We start from the raw sequence: 23,437 nt of genomic DNA on the forward strand, positions 1-23,437 counted from the left end.
TAGGGATAAATCTGACAAAAGATGCACTAGACCTAGCCACCGAAAGCTATAAAACATCACACTGTGAGAAATGTACAAAGACCTAAATAAATGGAGATATAGAACTTGTTCTTGAATTGGAAGACTCAATAATAGAAATGAGACGTCAATTCATTCCAAACTGAACTACTGAGTCAGTATAATTCCAATCAAAATTTACTTTTGTAGAAATTGAGAAATTGTCTCTAAAATTCAGGTAGATATACAAAGGTCTTAGAATAGCTAAAACAATTTGAAAGAGTAGCACAAAGTTGCAGGACTGCCCCTACATGGTTTAAAATTTATTATATAGCTTGATGAATAGATCTGGAATGAATGAAGAGCCCATGTAGAGGACAACTGATTTTGGAAAAAAGGTTGCAAAAGCAAGTCAGTGAAAAAGGATAGTTTTTTTTTTTTTTCAATCAATGATATTGGGTCCATTGGATAGCCATGTGAAAAATAAAATAGAACTTCAATCCATATCTTAATCAGATATAGAAATGGACACAAAATAGGAACTAAAAGTGAATCCTAAATTTTAGTGCTCTTGGATTAGGTAAAGATTTCTTAACTGCAACACCAAAAGCACAATCCATAAAAGAAAAAAGACAAATCAAACATTGTCAAAATCTAAAACTTCTCAGGAAAGACACTGATTTTAAAAAAAAAGAAAAAGAAAAAACTTTGCAACACACATATCTGGCAATAGCCACTGTCTAAAACTCAAAACTAAGAAAAACAATTCTTTCCATAGAAAACAACATAGAAGGTTTGTATAAATTCTGCACCAAAGAAGATATAAGGATGCCAACTTTTAGGTGTAAAAATCATGGTAGGATACAACCCAACTATTGAAGTGGCTAATTCTAACTATTACAATGGATTATGCCAAGTGTTGGTAGGTCAGCTGGTGCTCTCATACATATCTGGTTGGAAAGCAAAATGGTATAGTACTTTGGAAAAATTTGGCAGCTTCTAATAAATTTAAATATATATTTAGCATAAAACCCACAATTCTACTTCTAGATATTTACTCTAGAAAAATTAAATCTGGCCCTCCCTGGTGGCGCAGCGGGTTAAAGCACAGCACTGAGAATCTAAAGCCCCTTCCGCATGAGTTCGATTCCCGCCTGCCCTGGAGGAGACCACATGGCGTGGCAGACTGCTCCCCTCAGCAGTGTACTTCGTCGATCTGCCTGTTCTGCTCCCCACTCTGTCTCTGGTGAATCCTCTCACCCTCCACATCTCTGGCCTGTACCCCAGTTCTGTATGAATAAATAAATAAATCTAAAAAAAAAAAAAAGAAAAATTAAATCTTCTCATTGCATGAAATCTATAAACAGATATTTATAGCAACTTTATTCAGAGTTGCTAAAATTAAAAGCCATACAAACAACCTTCAATTGGTGAATGGATAAACAAATGTGGTACATCCAAATTGTGGAATACTACTCAGCAAGAAAAAAGAGCAGATTATGGAAACAAGCAACAGTCTGAATGTATTTTGAATGTGTTATGCTAAGTAAAAGAAATCTAACTAAAAAAAATCTTCAGATTATATAATGAAACATTTTGAAAAAGGTAAAACTATAAAGACAGTAGAGAAGGAGTAGTTTCAGGGATGAGAGTGGTTGAAAGGGGGCAGAGGTAATTTTTTGTTCTATATCTTCACAGTCATGTAGTCACATGACTGCATTTGTGAAAGCTTGTAAATTATGAATATAAATAAATTCCATAGGATTGTTAAAATGAATTTGAACAGAGGTTATGGAAAATGCACAGATACAAGTTTGAAATGGAAATACATGATCATGTTTATATCTTTGAGATAAAAGCTTAATTGTCACACAATGTAATGGAGAGTAACTGTAGAATTGTTCTGTGAAGCTCATGGTAAGATGAATAAAATGCCCAGGTAATGAAATCCCTTGTTAGCATTTAACATGAAGTAGCAAAAAGAACAGAATCAGTGGATCTTATCAGGAAAACAATAATCATAACCCAAGCAGAAAAAAAATAAGAGACTGTTTTTGGGTGCTATTGCTGGGAATTGAGGACATGAACTGAGAACTGAAAATGGCATTTGCAGAAATACAGTGAGAACTATAGAGTAATTATTTAAGTTACTGGAATATTTAAGAAACATTGACAGAATGTGACAAACTGCGGAAGTTGTGAAAGGTTTATGATACATGAGGTGATGAGAACTCTGATTCTTGATGTGCTGAGGAACAAAAGAAACACCCCATGGGAACTTTGGGGATACCTGAATCTAGCACTGAATCCGATGAAAAACAGACTGGCGATATCAACGGCTGACTTATGGCAATTTCACAACGGATGAACCCAGGCATGTGTATGGATCGGTAAACAGTGGACAGGGCTTCTGGAAGAACATAAAGAAAAATGAGGAAGACTAAACAAACGAGCAAGTACACTGGCTACAAGTGTGCAAGTAACCGGGAGGAACTGCACCTGGAACGAGGGCGACATGAGCGAGTCACGCATACGAGGAAACTCCAAGGGACAAAACAGATTTATAATGAAAAGCTCACATGAGAGAGTGAAGAAATAAAAAATAAAATGGAGGATAGTTCTGTGTTTCCTTTTCTTAAAGATTTATTTTTTTATGCATACAAGAGCTGGGGTACAGGCCAGAGGTGTGGTGGGTGAGAGGATTCACCAGAAACAGAGTGCGGAGCAGAACAGGCAGGTGGACTGAAACGCACTGCTGAGGGGAGCAGCGGGCGGGTCAGGAGAGGTCTGCCACGCCATGTGGGTCACCCCTTGACCGGGAATCGAACTCGTGCTGCAGTGGCTGGGGACAGTCTTACAGTGCTGCGCTTTAACTCACTGTGCCACCAGGGAGGGCCCCCTAGTCCTGTATTTCTTTATACAATATATAAAATGAGAAACTTCATTACTGGCACAAACTTTAGGAAAGAAAGAACCTTTTGTACAGTGTTTCAAAAAAAAAACAGCAAGAACTGTAGTTTTTTGAATTACTGGCATAGTTAAGAAACATAGACAGAATGTGACAAAATGTGGAAGTTAAGAAGGGTGATGTGCAGAGAGTGTCCATTCCAAAGTAATCCTCACACTCCACTCCATATATGGACATTTATTGCAGAGTTGCTTGTATTAGCTAGAGTTAGTAAAAAATCTAGGTTGTAGCACTGGTGCATTCTGGAATGCTATGCAGCAATCTAAGGAACAAAGCCAGATCAACATGCTGCATTACAGACCCTCTTTAGAAATGAATGAAAAAAAAAAAAGGGAACAGAATTAAGACTCAGCACAGTTTATATACACTATATATAATTTAATTTATACATACTAAGAGACATACTCATAAATGTATGCTCATAAGCCACAGGTTTTAGGAGAATACCACATAAATTCAAAGATCAAACACATTAGACCAATTGCCCATGGGAGCAGACTTGAGGAATGGAGATGGGGAGTTGGAATTAAAGGGAAGAAATATTTAAACACTTGAATGTTCAAGGAAAGAATCTAAGATAAAAATAGTAGTAGGAGTAGATTAGGAAAAATTAAAGGGTTCTAATAAGATGGGGAATGGTGTGTGTGATCTAGGGTACAGAGATTAGAGTGTTCTCTTGTTATAAATCTGAGCAAAGAAGAGAATAGATGTGGCAAGTGTCATACCTGGAGATGGCATTTAGGTATCAAAAGGGCTTCTGTCAACTCTCCCCATATGACTCCAAAATTTTAGGATTTTTAACACTTGCTCTCCTCAGAGCCTTTCTAAAATATCAGCTTCTAATACAAGAGAGATTAACTTCTATGACCCCATTCATCTGGGTCACACCCACTCACCTAAAGAGCTCTGATGTGGGATTTCCTCCTCCAGTGTCCATGGTCCCTCTCCTTGCTCTAACTTGAAGATGACCTCTGGTTTGGGAATTTGATACCCTGTTAACAGAACATGATACAGAATTGGATCCAGCTAATTGGGTTTCAGGGACCTTTCAATGACACATTGCATATGCTCTTCAGAAAAGTAATCACATTTCATTGGGACTAGAGTAACAATCACAGAGGTGAAAGAGGACTGAAGATCTCAGGCAAACAAGAATGACACCATCACACACTTCGGATGTCCCATAGCACTCGGCAGCTGAGGCTGGAAATAGCCTCTTGGAGGCCTGGTAGTCACAGGGTGGCCGTGCTTACCCACTGAGAGCAGGTGGCTGTAGTTCTCCAGCGTCACGTCCCGGTACAGGCGCCTCTGACTGGAGTCCAGCTGCTGCCACTCCTCCCTGCTGAAGTCCACAGTCACGTCCTCGAATGACACCGGCACCTGGAAGAGCACAATACCCACGTGTTCAAGGCCACATGGTCAGCACCAGGGTTGGAGGGAAGATAAATGAGAAATTGTTCCTTTTAAAAATAAAATTATTTATTTATGCTATAGAACTGGGGTACAGACCAGAGGCACAGGGGCGGTGAGAGGATTCATCATAGACAGAGTGGGGAGCAGAACAGGCAGATCGACGAAGTACACTGCTGAGGGGAGCAGCGGGCGGGTCAGGAGAGGTCTGCCGCGCCATGTGGATCACCTCCGGGGCTGGGGATTGAACTTGCACTGAAGTGGCTGCTGCCAGCTTGCAGTGCTGCATCCTAACCTGTTGTGCCACCAAGGAGGGCCAGAGAAATTGTTCTTACCATAAGGTATCATGTAAAGTTTTCACTCAGTACCTAGTTTTGTATTTCATTTTGTGGGAGAAAAAACGTAGATGTGTCTTGACATTCATTGGATAGGACATTCATTCATGTATTCAACTAGTCATTCTTATTTTAAAAATGAGGATTAAAATGGGTTTCGTTATGTCTTCCCTGGTGGTACAGGGGATTAAATCTCAACACTATGAAACTATCAGCAGCCACTGTGCCATGAGTTCAATCCCCAGTCAGGGAGGTGACCTACCTGGCACAGCAGACCTCTCCTGTTTCCCCTGCTGCTCCCCTCAGTGGTGTATTTTGTAAATCTGTCTCTTCTGCTCCCCACTCTGTCTCTAGTGAATCTTCTCACCTACCCCCACCCCCACACCTCTGACCTTAGATGTGTCTTGACATCACACCCCAGCTCTTGTATGCATAAATAAATAAAATAAATCTTTTTTTAAAAGGTTCTCTTTAAGTCCTCTAGTTAATGTGGGGATTACATTCAATAATACATTACTGAATGATATGTACTAAGCAGTGTAGAGTTGGATAAAATATAAAGCCAACATAGAAAGACACAAAGGACAATAAAAGTTACACAGAAAAAAAACTTATGTGAGAGAAAGACAAAACAGCAGTGTCTAAAAGATAGTGTAGATGGGCACTCCCTGGTGGCACAACAGATTAAAGCATAGCACTATGAAGCTATCACAGCCACTGCAGCACGAGTTCGATCCTCGGCCAGGGGGGTGACTCACATGGAGCAGCAGACATCTCCTGACCTGCCTACTGCTCCCCTCAGCAATGTACTTTGTCAATCCGCCTGTTCTGCTTCCCAGTCTGTCTCTGGTGAATCCTCTCACCCTCCACACTTATGACCTGTCTTCCAGTTCTGTATGCAAAAATAAATCAATCTATTTTTTTAAAAAAAAGATAATGTAGATGAATATCTTCACAATCCTGGGTTAAGAAAATATTCTCAGATAGGATACAAAAACATTAACCTTAGAGAAAAATATTGGTAAGTCTGTCCACAATACCGTTTAAAATTTCTATTCAACTAAAAGACAGCCTTATATGAGAAAAAAAGAGTTGCATCTGGAGTATGTAAAGAACTCTTACAAATTAATGAAAGAGACCACGCAGTAGAAAAGTGGATAAAGAATTTGAACAGGCATTTACAAGAGAAAATCCAAGCTGTCAATAGACACAAAAAAGGCTTCCCTTCCTAAGCAACAAGGGAATGAAAATTTAAAACGTAATGAGACACCACTACGCAATCTCTAGAATGTCTTTGATGAAAACAGGTTGACACGTGAATTGTTGATGAGAATCTGGTACATTGAGAACATTCCTGTTGCTCATGGTGATGTAAATTGGTACAGACACAATGGACACGTTCTGGCTTTATCTGGTCGTATTGAACACGGGCATCTACTTAGGCGTAGTGATCGCACTCACAGACAGTATGTGCATGTGTGCAGCAGCAGGCTGCTGGAAAACTGCAAGAGCAGCAATATCCAAGTATGAGTCATTTCATTAAACATGTTCAAATTGATATCTTTTTAAAAATCAGTGTTCAACATAATAGTAATAGTATCGACTATCCTTGTAAAAAAAAAAATACAGACATTTCCTTAGCTACTTTGATTTGAATAATCTCTACCTATATCCCACCACTCACCCACAAAGAAAACAAAATGATTTTCTGTGCTAGAGAGATGTGGAAGACTGGGGAAGAGAACCAAGTGAATATATCACCTAGCCAAAAATTAAGCTAAAAATTATCAATGGGGTTTTTTTTTTATTGTTGCTTTATTTACAATTGGAATGACATGGAAACAAACCAAATGCCCAAAAGTAGATGGCTGGCTTAAAAAGATGTGGTACATATACACAATGGAATATTACTCAGCAACCAAAAACAAACTAATAAACAAACAAACAAACAAACACATGACTTTTGCAGCAACATGGATGGAGCTGGAAGGGATCATGCTTAGTGAAATAAGCCAGAAGGAAAAGGAAAAATACTGGATGGTTTCACTCATAGCAGGAGTATAATGGACCACGTGAGAAAATAATAATAATAATGAACAGCTATATATCAGAGACATTTTATGGGAGTGGAGTGGAGAATGGGATCGAAAACAGTGGGGGGAGGGAAATGCACTGGACTATGGTGATGGCACACGGGTGATTTGGTGATGGGAATCCATGGGGATTACAACTGAGATGGAAAAACGCACAAAATTATGTAAAAATAAACTATTATATATATAAAAAAAACCTGAGCTAAGAGTAAGATAAGTGAAACATGGAACACAATCCATAATACACAACCTTTTGGATAAAATAAAAATCCTAGCATGCAAAAAAAATAAATAAATCAATGGGGGGCCCTCCCTGGTGGTGCAGTGGGTTAAAGCACAGCACTAAGAAGCTAAAGCCACTACAGCATGAGTTCGATCCCCGCCCCGGAGGTGACCCACAAGGTGCGGCAGACCTCTCCTGACACACCTGCTGCTCCCCTCAGCAGTGTACTTCATCAGTCGGCCTGTTCAGCTCCCTACTGTCTCTGGTGAATCCTCTCACCACCCCTGCACCTCTGGCCTGTGCCCCAGTTCTGTATGCATAAAAAAATAAATCTTTTTGAAATGCTTTAAAAAATTATCAATAGGGTCAAAACAAAGCAGATACATTACTCCCTATTTCTCCTGCTCCAAATCTACAGCTAAAAATCCTGGTCATCCTGTTAAATGAAAGTAAGAAGATTCTTCAGTTGGAAAGAAACAAACTGAAGAGGGCCTGGGTACCTGCAGAATGACACAGCAGTGATTTCATGTTTTCTTTTTGCCTCAGATATTCTGCACTAGGTTCTGGAGAAGCTAGCAATCCAGAATGCCAACTGTCACAGACAAAAATAGCCCAAGAAAGCCTGTTATCTTTAGCCAACATGGCAAGAGGGAAAGATTTAGATAATAACCGCCCTCCTCCAGCCAAGCATCACAGAAAACTCTTTGGCCTCCCCCACTCCTTTGCCTATCAGCAAACAATGACTGGGGAGTCCAGATTTTCATCCTTGCTTGAAGGCAATGAGGCCCCTCCCACACAGTGTCAGTGTAGGCTGTGTGGGGCTCTTGAACTTCCATGGCCACCCAGTAACATGTTCTTCCCCTTCCTCACCAGTGTGGCGTCAGAGGTAGTCTGGTGGGAAGCCTGAAATTACACACACACACATACACACACAACCCAGTAACAAAGTGCTCATCCCCCTTCTCAGATGTCAAAGAGGTATAAGTGGGGAACCTAAACTTTTACCAGTAAAAAAGGAGAGGCCCTTTTTCAGGCAGAATAATTTCAATAGAGGTCTGCTAGACTCAAGATTTAAATAATATTCAGAGTCTCGGCTCTCCTTGGTGGTGCAATGGGTTAGGACGCACTAGGTCTAGCAGCTGCTTCAGTGCAAGTTCGATCCCTGGCCTGGAGGTGACCCACATGGCGTGGCAGACCTCTCCTGCCCACCTGCTGCTCCCCTCAGCAGTGTACTTCATCGATCTGCCTGTTCCGCTCCCCACTCTGTCTCTGGTGAATCGTGTCACTGCACCTGTGTCTCTGGCCTGTACCCCAGCTCTGTATGCATAAATAAATAAATCTTTAAAAATAATAATAATATTCAGAGTCTCATATTTCCCAGAATATCCAGAACATAATAGAAAGTGAGGCACTTTTTGAGGAAGCTGGAAATGAGAATGAGAAAGACAATCAACAGACACCGACAATGAAATGGTACAGATGTCAGAATTATCTGATGAGGATTTTAAAAGACTCATCATAAAAATGATTCGGTACACATCAAAGAAGTGCAAGTATAGAAAGCATCAGCAAAGAAGTTAGAGATATAAAGAACTGAATGGAGATTTTAGAAGTGAAAATTTATAATAACCAAAAATAAAAATCTCAATAGGGTTAACATCAGAATAAAGAGGGACAAGGAAAGAATCACAGAACTAGAAGATAGAAAAACAGTAATGGTCTGAGCTGAACAACAGGAACAAATTGACTGAGAGAAAACGAACAGAGTCTCAGGAACCTGGGACTCGACAATAGGTGTTTCGGCCCTCTTGTCATCAGAGCCCAGGAAGAGAAGGAGTATGGGGCTGAGAAAGTATTTGAAAAATAATGCTAAACATGTATCAAGTTTGTCAAAACGTATCAACCTACAGATTCAAGAAACTGAGCAAACCCCAAGGATAAACCGAAGAAATCTATACCAAAACACATAATAATCAAACTTCAGAAAACTAAAGACAAAGAAAAAAATCTCAAGATTAGCAAGTGAAAAAATGACACTTTACCTACAGAGGAAAAGCAAAGTGACAGCAGATTTCTCATTAGGTACCAAGGAGGTGAGAAGAAAGGGCTCGATGGTTTTTAAGCACTAAAAGGCTGTCAACCCTGTAACCGGTAAAATTATCCTTCACAAGGAGTAATGGCTAATAAACAAATGAAAGGATGCTTGACATTACTGGTTATCAGGGAAGTGCTAACTAGGGAAGTACAATGAGCTACTACCTCCTACCTACTAGAATAAAGTCAGATAATAACAAGTGTTGATGAGGATTAGAGAAAATGGAAACTCCTTATGTTGCTGGTGGAAATGTAAAATGGTACAGTTGCTTTGGGAAACAGTCTGGCAGTTCCTTACACAATTAAACAGTTACCATTTGATCCTGAAATTCTACTACTAGGTATATATACCCAAGATAAATGGAAAAGTATGTTCACATAAAAATTTGACCATGAATTTTATATAGCATTATTATATAGTAATTTTCTCTTCTGTAGGCAAAAGGTATAAAGAATTCAAATGCACACCTGCTGGCAAATGGATAAATAAATGTGGTATATCTGCAAGTGGAATATTATTCAGTCAGAAAAAAGGAATGAAGTACTGATCTATGTTACAACAATGAATGAACTTTGGAAACATTATCCTAAGTGATAAAAGTCTGACAAAAAGACCACATACTATATGAGTCCAGTCAAGTGAAATGTCTATAGAATAAAGTATTCTATAGAGACAGAAATTAGATTAGTTGTTTCTTAGGGTTGGGGGAGACAGGGAGGGATCTCATGGGGTCAGGAGTAATGACTAAAGGGTTTCTTTTGACATGATGAATATGTTCTGAAATTGATGTAATAGTTGTACATGTCTATAAATATAAAAAATATTTAATTGCATACTTTAAAGGGGTAAATAGTATGGTATATGAATTATATTTCAACAAAACTATTATGTATAAAGAAAAAATGAAGGGGAAATCAAGACATTCTCAGATGAAGGAAAAGTAAGAAAATTTGTTGCAAGTATGCCTGTCCTAAAAGAAAGACTAAAGGAAGTTCTGTAAAGAAATAAAATGATGAAAGAATCTTAGAACATCAGTAAAGGAGGAAAAATGGAAAAGCTAAAACACAGATAAGTACAATAGATTTCTTTGTGCTCCCAAATTTTCTAAATTATGCTTCAAGGTCAAGGCACAACGTATAGAATTGTTTAATATAGATCTTCATGTGAGTGGAAGGAATGTTTGACAATTATATACTGTGGGTAAAGGAATTTAAAGAGAGGTATGTCTTCCGCACTTCACTCTTCACTGGTAGAAGGTCAATACCAGTGTACTGATGTGATGACAGAACAGTTCTGAATTTGGATGATTGTACAGGGCCCTACACATTTGTAAAATGTTGAAGGGCCACACACACAGTAGCAATGTCATTTTCCTGTTCCTTACATTGTACTATAGTGATGCAGGCTGTAATCATTGAAGGAGACAGGATAATGGGTTACATGGGACATCTCTATATCAAGTCTGCAACTCCCTATAAATCTATAATTATTTTGGAGCCCTCCCTGGTGGCGCAGCGGGTTAAAGCACAGCACTGAGAAGCTAAAGCCACTTCCGCATGAGTTCGATTCCCGCCTGCCCCGGAGGTGACCACATAGTGCGGCTGACCTCTCCTGACCCGCCCGCTGCTCCCCTCAGCAGTGTCCTTCATCGATCTGCCTGTTCTGCTCCCCACTTTGTCTCTGGTGAATCCTCTCACGCACTACACCTCTGGCCTATACCCCCATTCTATAAGCATAAATAAATAAATCTTTTTTTAAAAAATCTATAGTTATTTCGAAGTGAAAAGTTATAACAACCAATCAGAGTGATTGGAGAAGTTAGTGGACACACCAAAAAAAAAAAAAAAAGATGAGGATGTTATTAAAAAGCAGCATTTCTCTTTCCCTAACTACCTGCTTACCTACCTACGTACCTACCCACCTATCATATGGACTTCAGTGGGTTTAAACCTAGGACTATCATTTTGCATTTTGAAACTCAAATTGTCCCAGATTTGACAAGAGGAAGCTCATTCAAGCTGGCCCCTGTGTCCTTCTGTCCTGTCCATGTTTTTTGATTGCTTCATTACGTTCCAGTACAGTGAGTCCTCCCAATATCGTTTTGTACTTTCTGTTTGAACCCTAGAGTCAATCATTTCCCCCAAGAAGTTCTAGTTCCTATTAGTGACAAGTGGCAAATCAAAGTGTGCCCACTCTACCTGACATGTTGTCTTTTTAGCATCAGAGCAAGCAAGGAATGTTTTTTATTACAGCAAAATCCAACTAATCAATGTAGAAAAAATGATGGCGTTAGAAAAACATCACCAGGGACACAGTACAGTAATTAATTGTTACAGGAAATATTCACTGCTGAATGATGAAATCTTTGGACAAAGGCATGAGAAATAGGATATTTATGTAGCCTGAAAGTATCTCCCCACAAAATACTAATTAATTTAAAAGGGAAAAATAGTAACTTTAGGGTATCTAACAGATACCATCCTAGCCAAGTGACGAAAGTTAATATTATCAACAAAGGGCAAATGAATATTGAATGCCTGCTGACATGAGGCACTTGGAAGGACACAGCACCATTTTGTGATATTCCTGGCTAAAACAAACAACCTGAATTTTTTTAAATTAGATTTGTTTATTTATTCATACAGAACTGGGGTACAGGCCAGAGATGCAGTGGGGTGAGAGGATTCATCAGAGACAGAGTGGGGAGCAGAACAGGCAGATCTCCAAAGTATACTGCTGAGGGGAGCAGCAGGCGAGACAAGAGAGGTCTGCTGCGACATGTGGATCACCTCTGAGGCCAGGGATGGACTCGACATGTGGATCACCTCTGAGGCCAGGGATGGAACTCGTACTGAAGCAGCTGTGGCTCGCTTGCAGTACTGTGCTTTAACCTGCTGCGCCACCAGGGAGAGCCCACAACCTGAATTTTTAATCATGAAAAAACAACAAACTCAAACTGAAGTACAATTAAAAAACTGTTGATGCCATGGATGCCAAGGAATGGCTAAGGAACTATTCCAGATTAATGACTAAAGGGACAAGTTAACTAATCGGCAATATATGAGTGAAGGATTGCATGCTGGATCAGGAGGAAGTGTTATAAAGTATATTATTGTGATAAATGAGGAAACTATTTACATATCTGAATGTGGATGTAAAATGTCTTAATTTTAATAACTATACTGTGGTTATATAAGACATTCTTCTTTTTCTTAAGAGACACATGTTGCAGTACTCAGGAGAATTAATCCTACAAGTTACTCTAATAGGATTCAGGAAATAACAATTTAAAATATCTATTTATGAAAAACTGAAAAGATACCTCTTGCTCATGGTTTGGGATAATTAACATTGCTAAATTGCCACCTTACCCAAAGCAATATAGAGATTCAAAGTAATCCCTATCAAAGTTTCAAAGGCATTCTTTAATGAAATTAAAACTTAACTGAAATTAATATGAAACCACAAAAAAAAACTCTAAATAGCTAAAGAAATCCTAACAGAGAGATAGGAGTCCTATCACACAACTAGACTTCAAACTATACTACAAAGCTATATTAATCAAAATAGTATGGTATTGAAACAAAAACAGACCAATGGAATAAAATTAAGAGTCCAGAAATAAGTCTGCACATCTGCAGTTAATCTACAAAAAGGGAGCCATGAATATACATTCGAATGGTGATGTTGAGAAAACTTCAACGAATGGTGATGTTGAGAAAACTGCACAACCATATGCAAAAAATGAAACTAGATCACTATCTCCCACCTTATACAAAAATGAACTCAAAATGGATTAAAGACCCCAAACCACAAAATACATAGAAGGAAATATAGAGAAACAAAGGAAAGGAACAGAAAAACTAAATCAAAACAAACCCTAGAAATCTGGCTATAGATCTGAAGTACCAGAGGGGGAGGGCAGGAAAGAAGGGGGTGTCAATGGAATGTGGTGGAGGATTATGAGTGTTTGGGGGGTGGACATGGTGTTTTAACATATATCTGAAGAGGTGTGAATATACCCCCAAACTATATACACTATTGTGAACCTCAATAAGAATAATACAATATAAAAGAGTGAGATTAAAATAAAAAAATAAATAAATGTGTGTATATACACACAAACATATCTGTACATATACATGCATACTCACATAAATCGAGAAGAGAATGAAAATAAATAGGCAAAATGTTAATAACTGCTGAATTTTTATGAAGGCATATATAGTTCTTTGTGCTATCCTTGTAACTTCTCTGTAATTTGAAATCATTTCTGAAGAATGCAAACTTCCAAAAGAACGCAAACTTTCAAAATCTTAATAGACAATATAGTTAGATCTTTGTTTATGCCTTGGGGTAGGTGAGGATTTTCCATGAGAGAAAATGCATTAAGCATCAGATAAAAAGATCTAAGAAGTTCAACTATGAGGAAAGAAAGAACCTTTATGCATCAAAAGATCTTTCAGTTTTGGAGGCGGGAACTCAAAGTACTTGCTCAACTACCAGTAGATCTGGGAGGCAGATCCACCAGCATTGGGCCATGCCCTGCACATCACCCACCCTCAGTCCCGTCACCCACCAGCAGTCCCGAGTACAGGCCCCGAGGGGTTACTGAGTCCCTAACAGCACATTAGATCTGTTCCCCATTCATCACCCAAGAGCAGTCATTAGGAGACCTCTGGGGGTCAGCCATGAGGGAAACTCTCTGTCAGCCCATGCTTCTGACCCGTGCTCTCTTGCCGGTTACCCCAGGACAGACTAGCAGGTGAATGGGTGACACCTAGGGGAGCTTCAGGGAATGGGAGGTGGGGGTGCTATTTAGCAACATGTAGGGTAGAATTAAGATGTTGTAACATTTTACCTCCTGTGTCTACCGGTTGGCCAGCAGCTCCAGCTGGTGGACAAAAAGCCATACTCACCTGTTTCTCCCTCCCTGGGCATCTAAGGCCGCATTTGCAGGGAAAGTGCACAAGACTATGCCAGGCATTATGGGCACTGATTGATGCCAGATGAATACAGACAAGGTACACTGCCCATGGATGCCATGCTTTGATCTCTTTACCCCCTCCTCAGAAACTCTGGATCCCATTCTGCTGGGTAGGCATAAATGGGGTGATAGTGGGGGACTTTCAAGCTGGAGATCTGGGTATAAATTTGATAGCACAGATCCACCCAGATTCCAGCCCCACCCTCCACATATGAAAAGGTTTGATTTTCTGGGCTGTTTCTACTATAGACGATGGCATCTGTCCCTACCATCAGGACCCTACCACCCTTCATTGTAGGTGAGGATCTCTGCTCCTGCTCCTCACGGCTCTCCACACAGCACTGTCTCCCCTCAGGGTCACCTCAGTTCAGCATATTTGGGGCCCTCACTCCTGGGGAGCACTAGGCTGCCAGCTCTCCTTGATCTGTCCCACCCTGTAGCCTGCTGCCCTCTCAGACTGTTCCCTGTGACCTGACAGCTGCCCCGCTCTCTGGCTTTCCTGCTTCCCTGGCCACTTTGGCCCCATCCTCTCCTGGCTCTTTCTGCTGCTCCTTGATCCTCTTCGTGGCCCTCTCTGACTCCGCCTGGTCCCCATTCACTGTTCCCTCTAACATGTTTCAGTCCTTCTGAGTGTCTCTTTTTGCTGCCCCAGTTTATTGCTCCCTCTGATGGTCCTTGAGTTCCTCTAACTGTTCCAGTTTCCTGTTTCTTCTCCCCCACAGACCCCTGATGTCTCTGAGTGCCCTGTGATCCCCCCGATGGGCATTCCTCTAGCTTCTCCCTAGTCTGTGACTCCATGGGACGACAGCACCCTAGCCCATCTGCCTGTCTCTGGTCCTGACGAGGCTTCCTCGTTCCTTCCAGTGGACAGACTAACTGCCATTTGAATGGCCTATTCTCTCGTGCTCATTCTCCCCTGCTCCTTGAGCAGCTCTGGGTGTGTATTAATGCACTCTCACCAGACACCCTAGCATCTAGCCTATGGACCCAGTTCTAGGAGCTGGCTGGCTCCAGCTGTGGCTCCGGACCACCGAACTACACTGCTTCTGTGCCTCGGCGCTGGGGCTGGGGCTCACTTTCTCCTCCACTCTCTCGACCTCTGACTACTCCTCTGGCCGTTTCCTAGGCAGGTGACCAAGGGTCCCAGTGAGACTGGTTTCCCCCTGGAAGTCCCACATCCCAAGAAGCCCATCATTCGCCCTAACCTGGGGAACTCTGGGGGTATCCCCAGCCTCTCCCTGGGTTTTGCAACTATCCGTTGGCCTCTGGCTGCTAACTAGCTTCGGGAACAGACTCTGCCTTTTGGGAGTTCTCGAGTCCCTCTTTGTTCCCTCGTCAGGTGCCAGCCAACACCAGACACACTCCTAAGGCCTCTATGCTGCTCCCCAATCCTCTGCTCAGGCCCTGGGACCTAGTGCAAACCTGGTACCCAGCACGGGCTGCTGTTTCTGGCCTCAGCACGTGTTCCTTGCTCCACATAGGCGCTGCTGCGCTCGGCTACTCCTCAGCCTGCGGCCCTTCCCTGTCTCTCCAGCTGTCCCACGGGCGTGTCTGTCCAACTGTCCCAGGGTCTGTGCGTGGTCTGTCCCTCCGCTGCTTCCCCACCTGTTCTTTAGCCTCAGCAGCCGGCCCCTGTTCCCATTTCCTGTTTCCCAGTGGCTCTGCCTCGCCTGCCCACAGATTCTCCTTCCCAGATCTTGGGAAGATGCTTGTCCTGCAGGCTCACTCAGCACACTGGACCATTTTCCTTTTTCCCGTGTTAGCTGTGGCTCTGTTTTCTTGTTCCTCTGGAGAGCCCCTGCTCCCTCTGGCTACTCTCTGGTCTTCTGTCTCCTGGTCTTGCCTCCTATTTCATGATCCTTGTCTCCTGTTCTTGGACCCTTTGGCTCTTCCATGCTCCCCACTGTTATTACTTTAGCCCTGACGATTGTTTTTGGGTTCCTGCCCTTGCCTGGCCTCTTCCTCCAGTTTCCCATTTACTTGCTGCTCCCTTGTGCTCTGACCTGTCCCCTGGACCATCCTCCACCTCCATTAACACACCATGGTCCATCCACCTGTTCCCTGCCCCTTGGTAGTCTGTGACCTCCCTCTGGCTACTTATGCCTCACCCATTTCTCTCATACTGACCCCTGATCTTTCCAGCTTCAGCTGTGATTTGCTGGTTGTTCAAGCTACTCTCCATCCCAGCGAAATTCATCAGTGTCCTTGTTATCTCTGTCCGTCCCCTGCTCCCTGACATCTAATGAGAAAACCAGGAACCTAGGAAATAAATAAGTGAATAAATAATATTCAGGGCCCTCCCTGGTGGTGCAATGGGTTAGTGCACAATACTGCACACTAGCCGCAGCCGCTTCAGTGCGAGTTCAATCCCAGGCCCTGAAGGTTATCCACAGGGCACAGTAGATCTCTCCTGGCCCGCCCGCTGCTCCCCTCGGCAGTGTACTTCGTTGATCTGCTTGTTCTGCTCCCCCACTGTCTCTGGTGAATCCTTTTACCATCCATGCACCTCTGGCCTGTACCCCAGTTCTGTATGCATAAACAAACAAATCTTTAAAAAAAATAAATAATATTCATCCAAGTCTTGGTCATTTCCATTTCTCCTCATAAGGGGCAGAGATCTTTGGTTGGGAAGGAAGTGACGAGTGAAGAAATATCCTTGCAGAGTCTAGTATCATTCACTGAGAAATTCCCACACATCAGCTGGGCAGGAGGCCACGTGCAGAGGGAAGGTGAGGACCACACAGCTGTGGCCCCAGCCTGTGGGTCTGACTGATGCGATGGAGCAGAACCCAGGCAAGGCCACTTTCCACGGGGCAAAATATGCTCCTTCCAGGCAGAAAGTTATTTACCACTCACTGTCCCCATACTTTTGACTCCATATATAATTGCAGTGATTTGGGCAAAAGGATTTAAGTGTGGGAATTTCACCACAGAGGTTCTGATCCCAGCAGAAGGCCTGAAACACCCTCACCGCACCAATAGTGGATTAACTATAGCTTATCCAAAGGACATAATGCTCCCCACCCACCGTGTGTGTGTGTGTGTGTGTGCACACGCGCGCACGCAGGGAAGTATTTTCTGCCCAGAAAGCCATGCTAAACTGCCACGCTCAAAAGGAGACAGCAAATGCTATGGCTCCATCTTTGAACCGAGCTGCAGTGTGACATGTGTATGATACGCGTGTGCACTCCCGCCCCTCACAGGTGCCCACAGCCATGCTCACGTGCACACACAAAGGAGAACGCACCTAAAGGAGAGAGAGCTAACTGTGGCTCTATTAATAGTGGGCAATGCTGGGCGTATGTGTAATTTTTCCTTCTCATCTATTGGCTTGCCTGCATTACTAACTTTTTTTTTTAAAGATTTATTTATTTATTCATACAGAACTGGGGTACAAGCCAGAGATGCGGAGGGTGAGAGGATTCACCAGAGACAGAGTGGGGAGCAGAACAGGCAGATCGACGAAGTACACTGCTGAGGGGAGCAGCGGGCGGGTCAGGAGAGGTCTGCTGCACCATGTGGGTCACCTCCGGGGCAGGCGGGAATCGAACTCATGCGGAAGTGGCTTAAGCTTCTTAGTGCAGTGCTTTAACCTGCTGCGCCACCAGGGAGGGCCCGCATTTCTAACATTTTATTGTGAAATTATGAAATGGCGAAAATTCAACAGATGGTGCTGGGAAACTTGACAGCCACATACAGACAAATGAAACGAGGTCATTATTTAACTCCATGCATGCAAACTAATTCAAAGTGAACTAAAGACTCGGACATAAGGCCTGAAGCCATGAAATACCAGGGAACATAAGCACTGCACCCCTGGACATCAACTGCAAGGATGTATTTGGGGAGTCACCTCTCCTGGCAAGGCAAACTAAAGCAAAAATAAACAAATTGGTTACTGCTCTTTATTTACAATTGGGAACACATGGAAACAGCCCAAATGCCCAAAACTAGATGACTGGCTTAAAAATTTGTGGTACATATACACAATGGAATATTACTCAGCAACCAAAAAAAAGAAACACATGTCTTTTGCAGCAACTCGGATGGAGCTGGACAAGATCATGCTTAGTGAGATAAGCCAGAAAGAGAAAGAAAAATACCAGATGATTTCACTCATAGCAGAAGTATAATGGACCAGGAGAGAAAATAACAAGAATAATGAACAGCTATATACCAGAGACATTTTGTGGGGGTGGAGTGGGGAATGGGATCAAAAACAGTGTGGGGAGGGAAGTGCACTGGACTGTGGTGATGGCACAGGGGTGATTTGGTGATGGGAAGCCCAAGGGGATTGCAACTGAGATGGAAAAGTGCATAAAATGATGTAAAAGTAAACTATTATATTATTTATTTTTTTTTAAAAAGTAAACAAATGACACTGCATCAAACTAAATGCTGTTGTATCACAAAAGAAGCCACAAAATCTAAAAGGTAACATATGGACTAGGAGAAGAGATTTGCATATCACACATCTGACAAGGGATTAACTTCCAAAAATAAAGAAAGCAGACAACTCAACAACAACAAAAAAACCTAATTAAAAAAATAAAAAGAGGCCCTCCCTGGTAGCGCAGCGGGTTAAAGCACAGCACTAAGAAGCTAAGGCCACTGCAGCGTGAGTTCGATTCCCGCCTGCCCCGGAGGTGACCACATGGCGTGGCAGACCTCTCCCGACCCGCCCGCTGCTCTCCTCAGCAGTGTACTTCATTGATCTGCCTGTTCTGCTCCACCCTCTGTCTCTGGGGAATCCTCTCCCCCACCACCCCTCTGGCCTGTACCCCAGTTCTGTTTGCACAAATAAATAAATCTTTAAAAAATAATAAAAAATAAAAATAAATAAAAAGAGGGCCCTCCCTGGTGGCACTGCGGGATAAAGCACAGCATTAAGAAGTTAAAGCCACTTCAACATTAGTTGATCCCCACCCTGGATCTGACCCACATGATGCGGCAGACCTCTCCTGACCCGGCCGCTGCTCCCCTCAGCAGGGTACTTCAGTCATCTGCCTGTTCTGCTCCACACTCTGTCTCTGGTGAATCCTCTCACCCACCACACCTCTGGCCTGTACCCCAGTTCTGTAAGCATAAATAAATAAATCTTAAAAAAAAAAAAAAGAACTGGGCAATACACTAAATAGACACTTCTCCAAACAGGACATAAGGATGGTCCAGAGGGACATGAAAAATGCTCAACATCACCTTCTATAAGGAGATGCAGGTCAGAATTACGACGAGCTACCACCTCACCCCTGTGAGAATGGTCCATAACAAAAAGAATGGAAATAACAAATATTGGTGAGGATGTGCAGAAAAAAGAACTCTCACCCACTGTTGGCGGGAATGTTACTACAATCTACATGGAGAACAGTATGGAGATTCCTAAAAGACCTAAAAATGGAAATACCGAATGATCCAGCAATACCACTCCTGGGTATTCACCCAAACAATATGAAAACTCCACCATGAAGAAACTCAGGCCCCCGTGTTCACAGCAGCACCTGCCACAATAGCCCAGTCATGGAGCCCTCCTAATGCCCATGGACAGGTGACTGAAAAAAGAAATCGCGCAATGTTTGGCCTCCCCGGTGGTGCAGGGGGTGAAGTCTCAGTGCTATCAAGCTATCTCTAGCCACTACAGGGTCTGAGTTTGATCCCAGCCAGGGATCTGACCCACATGGCGCGGCAGACCTCTCCTGACCTGCCCGCTGCTCCCTCAGCAAGTACTTGAGTAGATCCACCTGTCCTGCTCCCCACTCTGTCTCTGGTGAATCCTTTCACCCTCCCACACCTCTGGCCTGTATGCATGAATAAATAAAAATAAATATTTTTTAAAATAAGTTGTGGAATGTATACCCAGTGAAATACCACTTGGTTATTAAAAAAAGATGAAACATTGCCTTCAGGGACAAAATTGAGGATCTTGAGGTGACTCTGCTATGTGAAATGAGTCAGGAAGTGAAGAACAGTTATCAGATGGTTTCAACAGATGTGGAATATAAGTAACCAAATAAAACAAACTGGCAAAACAAAAATAACACTTATATTCTATGAAAATATTATAGTCTCGGGGAGCAGGGTGGGGGAAGGGAAGGTGACAGGGTAGTGGCACTGGAGCTTTGGAGGAGGGTGAGTGAAGCATGGCACATGTTGAGGTGAAGGTGCACTCCCCAAATTATATTGCTATGTTATCAAATCAATACGACCTTATTTAAAACAGAGCAAAATAATATTTTAAAGTTTCACTCATAGCAGGAGTATAATGGATCAGGCGAGAAAATAATAAGAATAATGAACAGCCATATACCAGACATTTTGTGGGGGTGGAGTGGGGAATGGGATCAAAAATGAGGGGGGAGGGAAGTGCACGGGACTATGGTGATGGCACACGGGTGACTTGGTGATGGGAAACCCGCGGGGATTACAACTGAGATGAAAAAATGTACAAAATGATGTAAAAATAAACTATTATATTATTTAAAATAACAATAATAATAATAATATTTTAAAGTTCAATATTATCCGTATGACCACAGGACCCAGAGCCTCTGTGAGGAGGAGCCCATCCCAGGCTGGCAGCACCCACAGGGTGACCTGAGGCAGGGCTGGCGCCCATGGTCTTCTGCTGTTACAGAATCTGGAGGGGGACTTTCAATGGGAACCAGGGGCTTGGCTGTAGTGTGGTGAGGGTGTCCCCAGCTGTTGCTTACCTTCTGGGTGGCCAGGACATGCCCTTTCGTAGGCCATTTTATTCATGTTTGAAAGGAGAACTGGACCCTACAGACTGTGGTCTCTCTACTACCCTGCCATTCCCTAAGTTCCCAGAGTCAGGAGAAATCAGCAAATGCCCAGAGGTCAGGGAGAAAAGAGACTCTGATGGGGACCTACTGAGTGTGAAAAGAGCCAAGAGACAGTGAAGGGCCTGTGTGGGTGTCAGGGTGTAGTGGCTTCGTGGCTGGGGGCAGTGGCCACACCTCGCCCTCCTCCCACAGACACCCTGCAGGAACCAGGACGCCGTGGGGCTCCTCCCTCCCTCCTGGCTCCTCTATCTGTCCATCACATTTCCCACTGCAACACGCAGCCTCTGGAGTGGGCATCAACGTGTGGTGAGCACCCTCAGCCGGGGCTGCTGGGCTGTCTCAGGGCAGGAGTCTGGAATCTGTCACTCTTGTGACCCACCTGCCCTCGTCCTGAGGCCCTAGTGACAGGTCATTCCCCCCTGGAGTCCTCTCCCTCCTCACCTCCCACGAGCCGCCCTGGCCCTGTGCAGCCAGTGCCCGAGACCCCCTGGGAGAGCTCCACATGGCTGCCATGTTCCCGCTGGGCTCAGCCCTCGGCCTCTCTTGCAGACAGCTCCTCTCCTCCCAGGAACTCGAAGCCTGGTGCATCTGAGGACTCAACCAGCGCTACTGGGGCTGGACGGAAGAGCCTGCCGTGTCCACTGCTGGGTCTGGCCCAGGGGCTCTGCAGAGACTCCAAGAAACCTGGAAAGACAGTGTGTACGTGTCAGCTAGTTAGTGTTCACCTCACAAATAATTCCTAGGGGCACCAAGGGGTGGGCCACTGTGCTGGATACTGTGGAAGAGAAAAGATTTGTACACCCACCTCCAGGTATTAGTGTACAACAGAATCAGGTGGAAACTGATGAGATTTAGTATGAAATGAATGAGGGTTTGAATTCTTTTCAATGGTCTAGCTAGAAACTGGGGAAGTCACTTCGGCCCAAGTCCCTTCATGTTAACACTGAGGATGAAAACATCTGTCTCTTGGGTTGCTTGAGTTAAATGAGGCGATGTTTCCAAAGCCCCCACACCTACCTGACAACTGGTACACATGCCATTGATATTAAATATGCTATAAATTTAATTTTCACATTCATTCTGTGAACTAGTTATTACTATTACTCCTATTTACCATTAGAGTTGTTCATATATATTAAGACACATACCCTAATCAGGTAGATAAATCAAAATGAAATTCTTTAAAATTTTCAAATACTCCAAAAAGGGCAGGAAAAAGAAAAAAGAGAAATCAAACAGAAGACAAAATATGTCAGACTAATCCTTAACATACAAATAATCACATCAATAATTTGCACCATCCAAATACATCAATTGTAAGATAGATTGGTAGATTAGATTTTTTAAATTATGACATAACTATATATAACCTATAAGAATTTTAATTCAAACAAAGTGATATATATAGGTCAAAAACAAAAGGATAAAAAATACATGCAAATAGTAATTAAAAATAAGCAGGAGTGGATTTGTTAGTATTGAAAATAGTGCATTTCAGAACAAAAAAAAAAATATTACCAGGGGGAAAAAAGGGACATTGCATAATGATAAATGAGTCAATTCACCAAGAAGATATAGTTAGGCCTCCCTGGCGACACAGCACTATCAAGCTATCACCAGCCACTGTGGCCTGAGTTTGACCGCTGGCCAGGGAGCCGACCCACATGGTATAGCAGACCTCCCCTGTCTCGCCTTCAGCAGTGTGTTTCAATAGATCTGCTGTTCCGCTGCTCACTCTGTCTCTGGTGAATCCTCTCACCTCCCCACCCCCACATCTCTGGCCTACACCCCAGTTCTTGTATGCATAAATAAAGAAATAAAATCTCTGAAAAAGAAGACAGTAATCCTAAATGAGTATGCACCATGCAACTGAATTGTAAAATGTGTGAAGAAAAATCTGACAGAATTGAAAGGAGAAACAGATAAATTCAAAACCCCTCCTTTAACAATTGCTAAAATAACTAGACATAAAATCAGCAAGTTTATAAAATAACACCATCAATCAACAGGATCTGGTCAACATTTATAGAACCTTAAACCCAATAACAGCAGGATACACATTCTTTTCAAGCACCCACAGGATATATATATAAAACTTATATATATATATATATATATATATCTTATAAATACTCCATTTTCTTGAGTGATGTAAAGCTTTGTATTCTTTATTTCCTCATATTCATTGCTAGTATATAAAAACACAACTTAAAAAAATAAATAAAAAAACACAACTTATTTTTGTTTTTTGGGTTTTTTTGGTAGCTTTCTTGCTACCAAATGTGTGTGTGTGTGTGTGTGTATATATACATGTATATATACACACACATATACACACATATACGTACATATATGTGTGAGTATACACGTATATATGTGTGTGTGTGTATATATATACATATGTGTGTGTGTGCGCGCGCGCCTGTGTGTGCGTGTGTTTGGTAACAAGGAAGCTACCAAAAAAAACAAAAAAACAAAAAAAAGGGGCCCTCCCTGGTGGTGCAGTGGGTTAAAGCACAGCACTAAGAAGCT

General features: G+C 42.4%; 1 protein-coding gene across 1 annotated transcript in view; it reads right to left on the reverse strand.

Moving 5' to 3' along the window:
• ZNF41 (zinc finger protein 41) overlaps positions 1-21,432 on the reverse strand; it is a 722,252-nt gene extending 700,820 nt beyond the window's left edge. The window contains exons 1-4 of the mRNA XM_012730274.1: positions 21,249-21,432; positions 20,006-20,039; positions 4,219-4,345; positions 3,862-3,957 (exon numbers count right to left, since the gene is read on the reverse strand). Coding sequence (XP_012585728.1) covers positions 3,862-3,957; positions 4,219-4,345; positions 20,006-20,039; positions 21,249-21,418 — 427 coding nt within the window. The 5' untranslated portion in view covers positions 21,419-21,432. The remainder of the gene's footprint in view (positions 1-3,861; positions 3,958-4,218; positions 4,346-20,005; positions 20,040-21,248) is intronic.
• Positions 21,433-23,437: the final 2,005 nt, after the last annotated feature.

The sequence above is a fragment of the Condylura cristata genome, unplaced genomic scaffold (assembly GCF_000260355.1).
Source record: "Condylura cristata isolate star-nosed mole 26May11 unplaced genomic scaffold, ConCri1.0 scaffold00027, whole genome shotgun sequence".
NCBI lineage: Eukaryota > Metazoa > Chordata > Mammalia > Eulipotyphla > Talpidae > Condylura > Condylura cristata.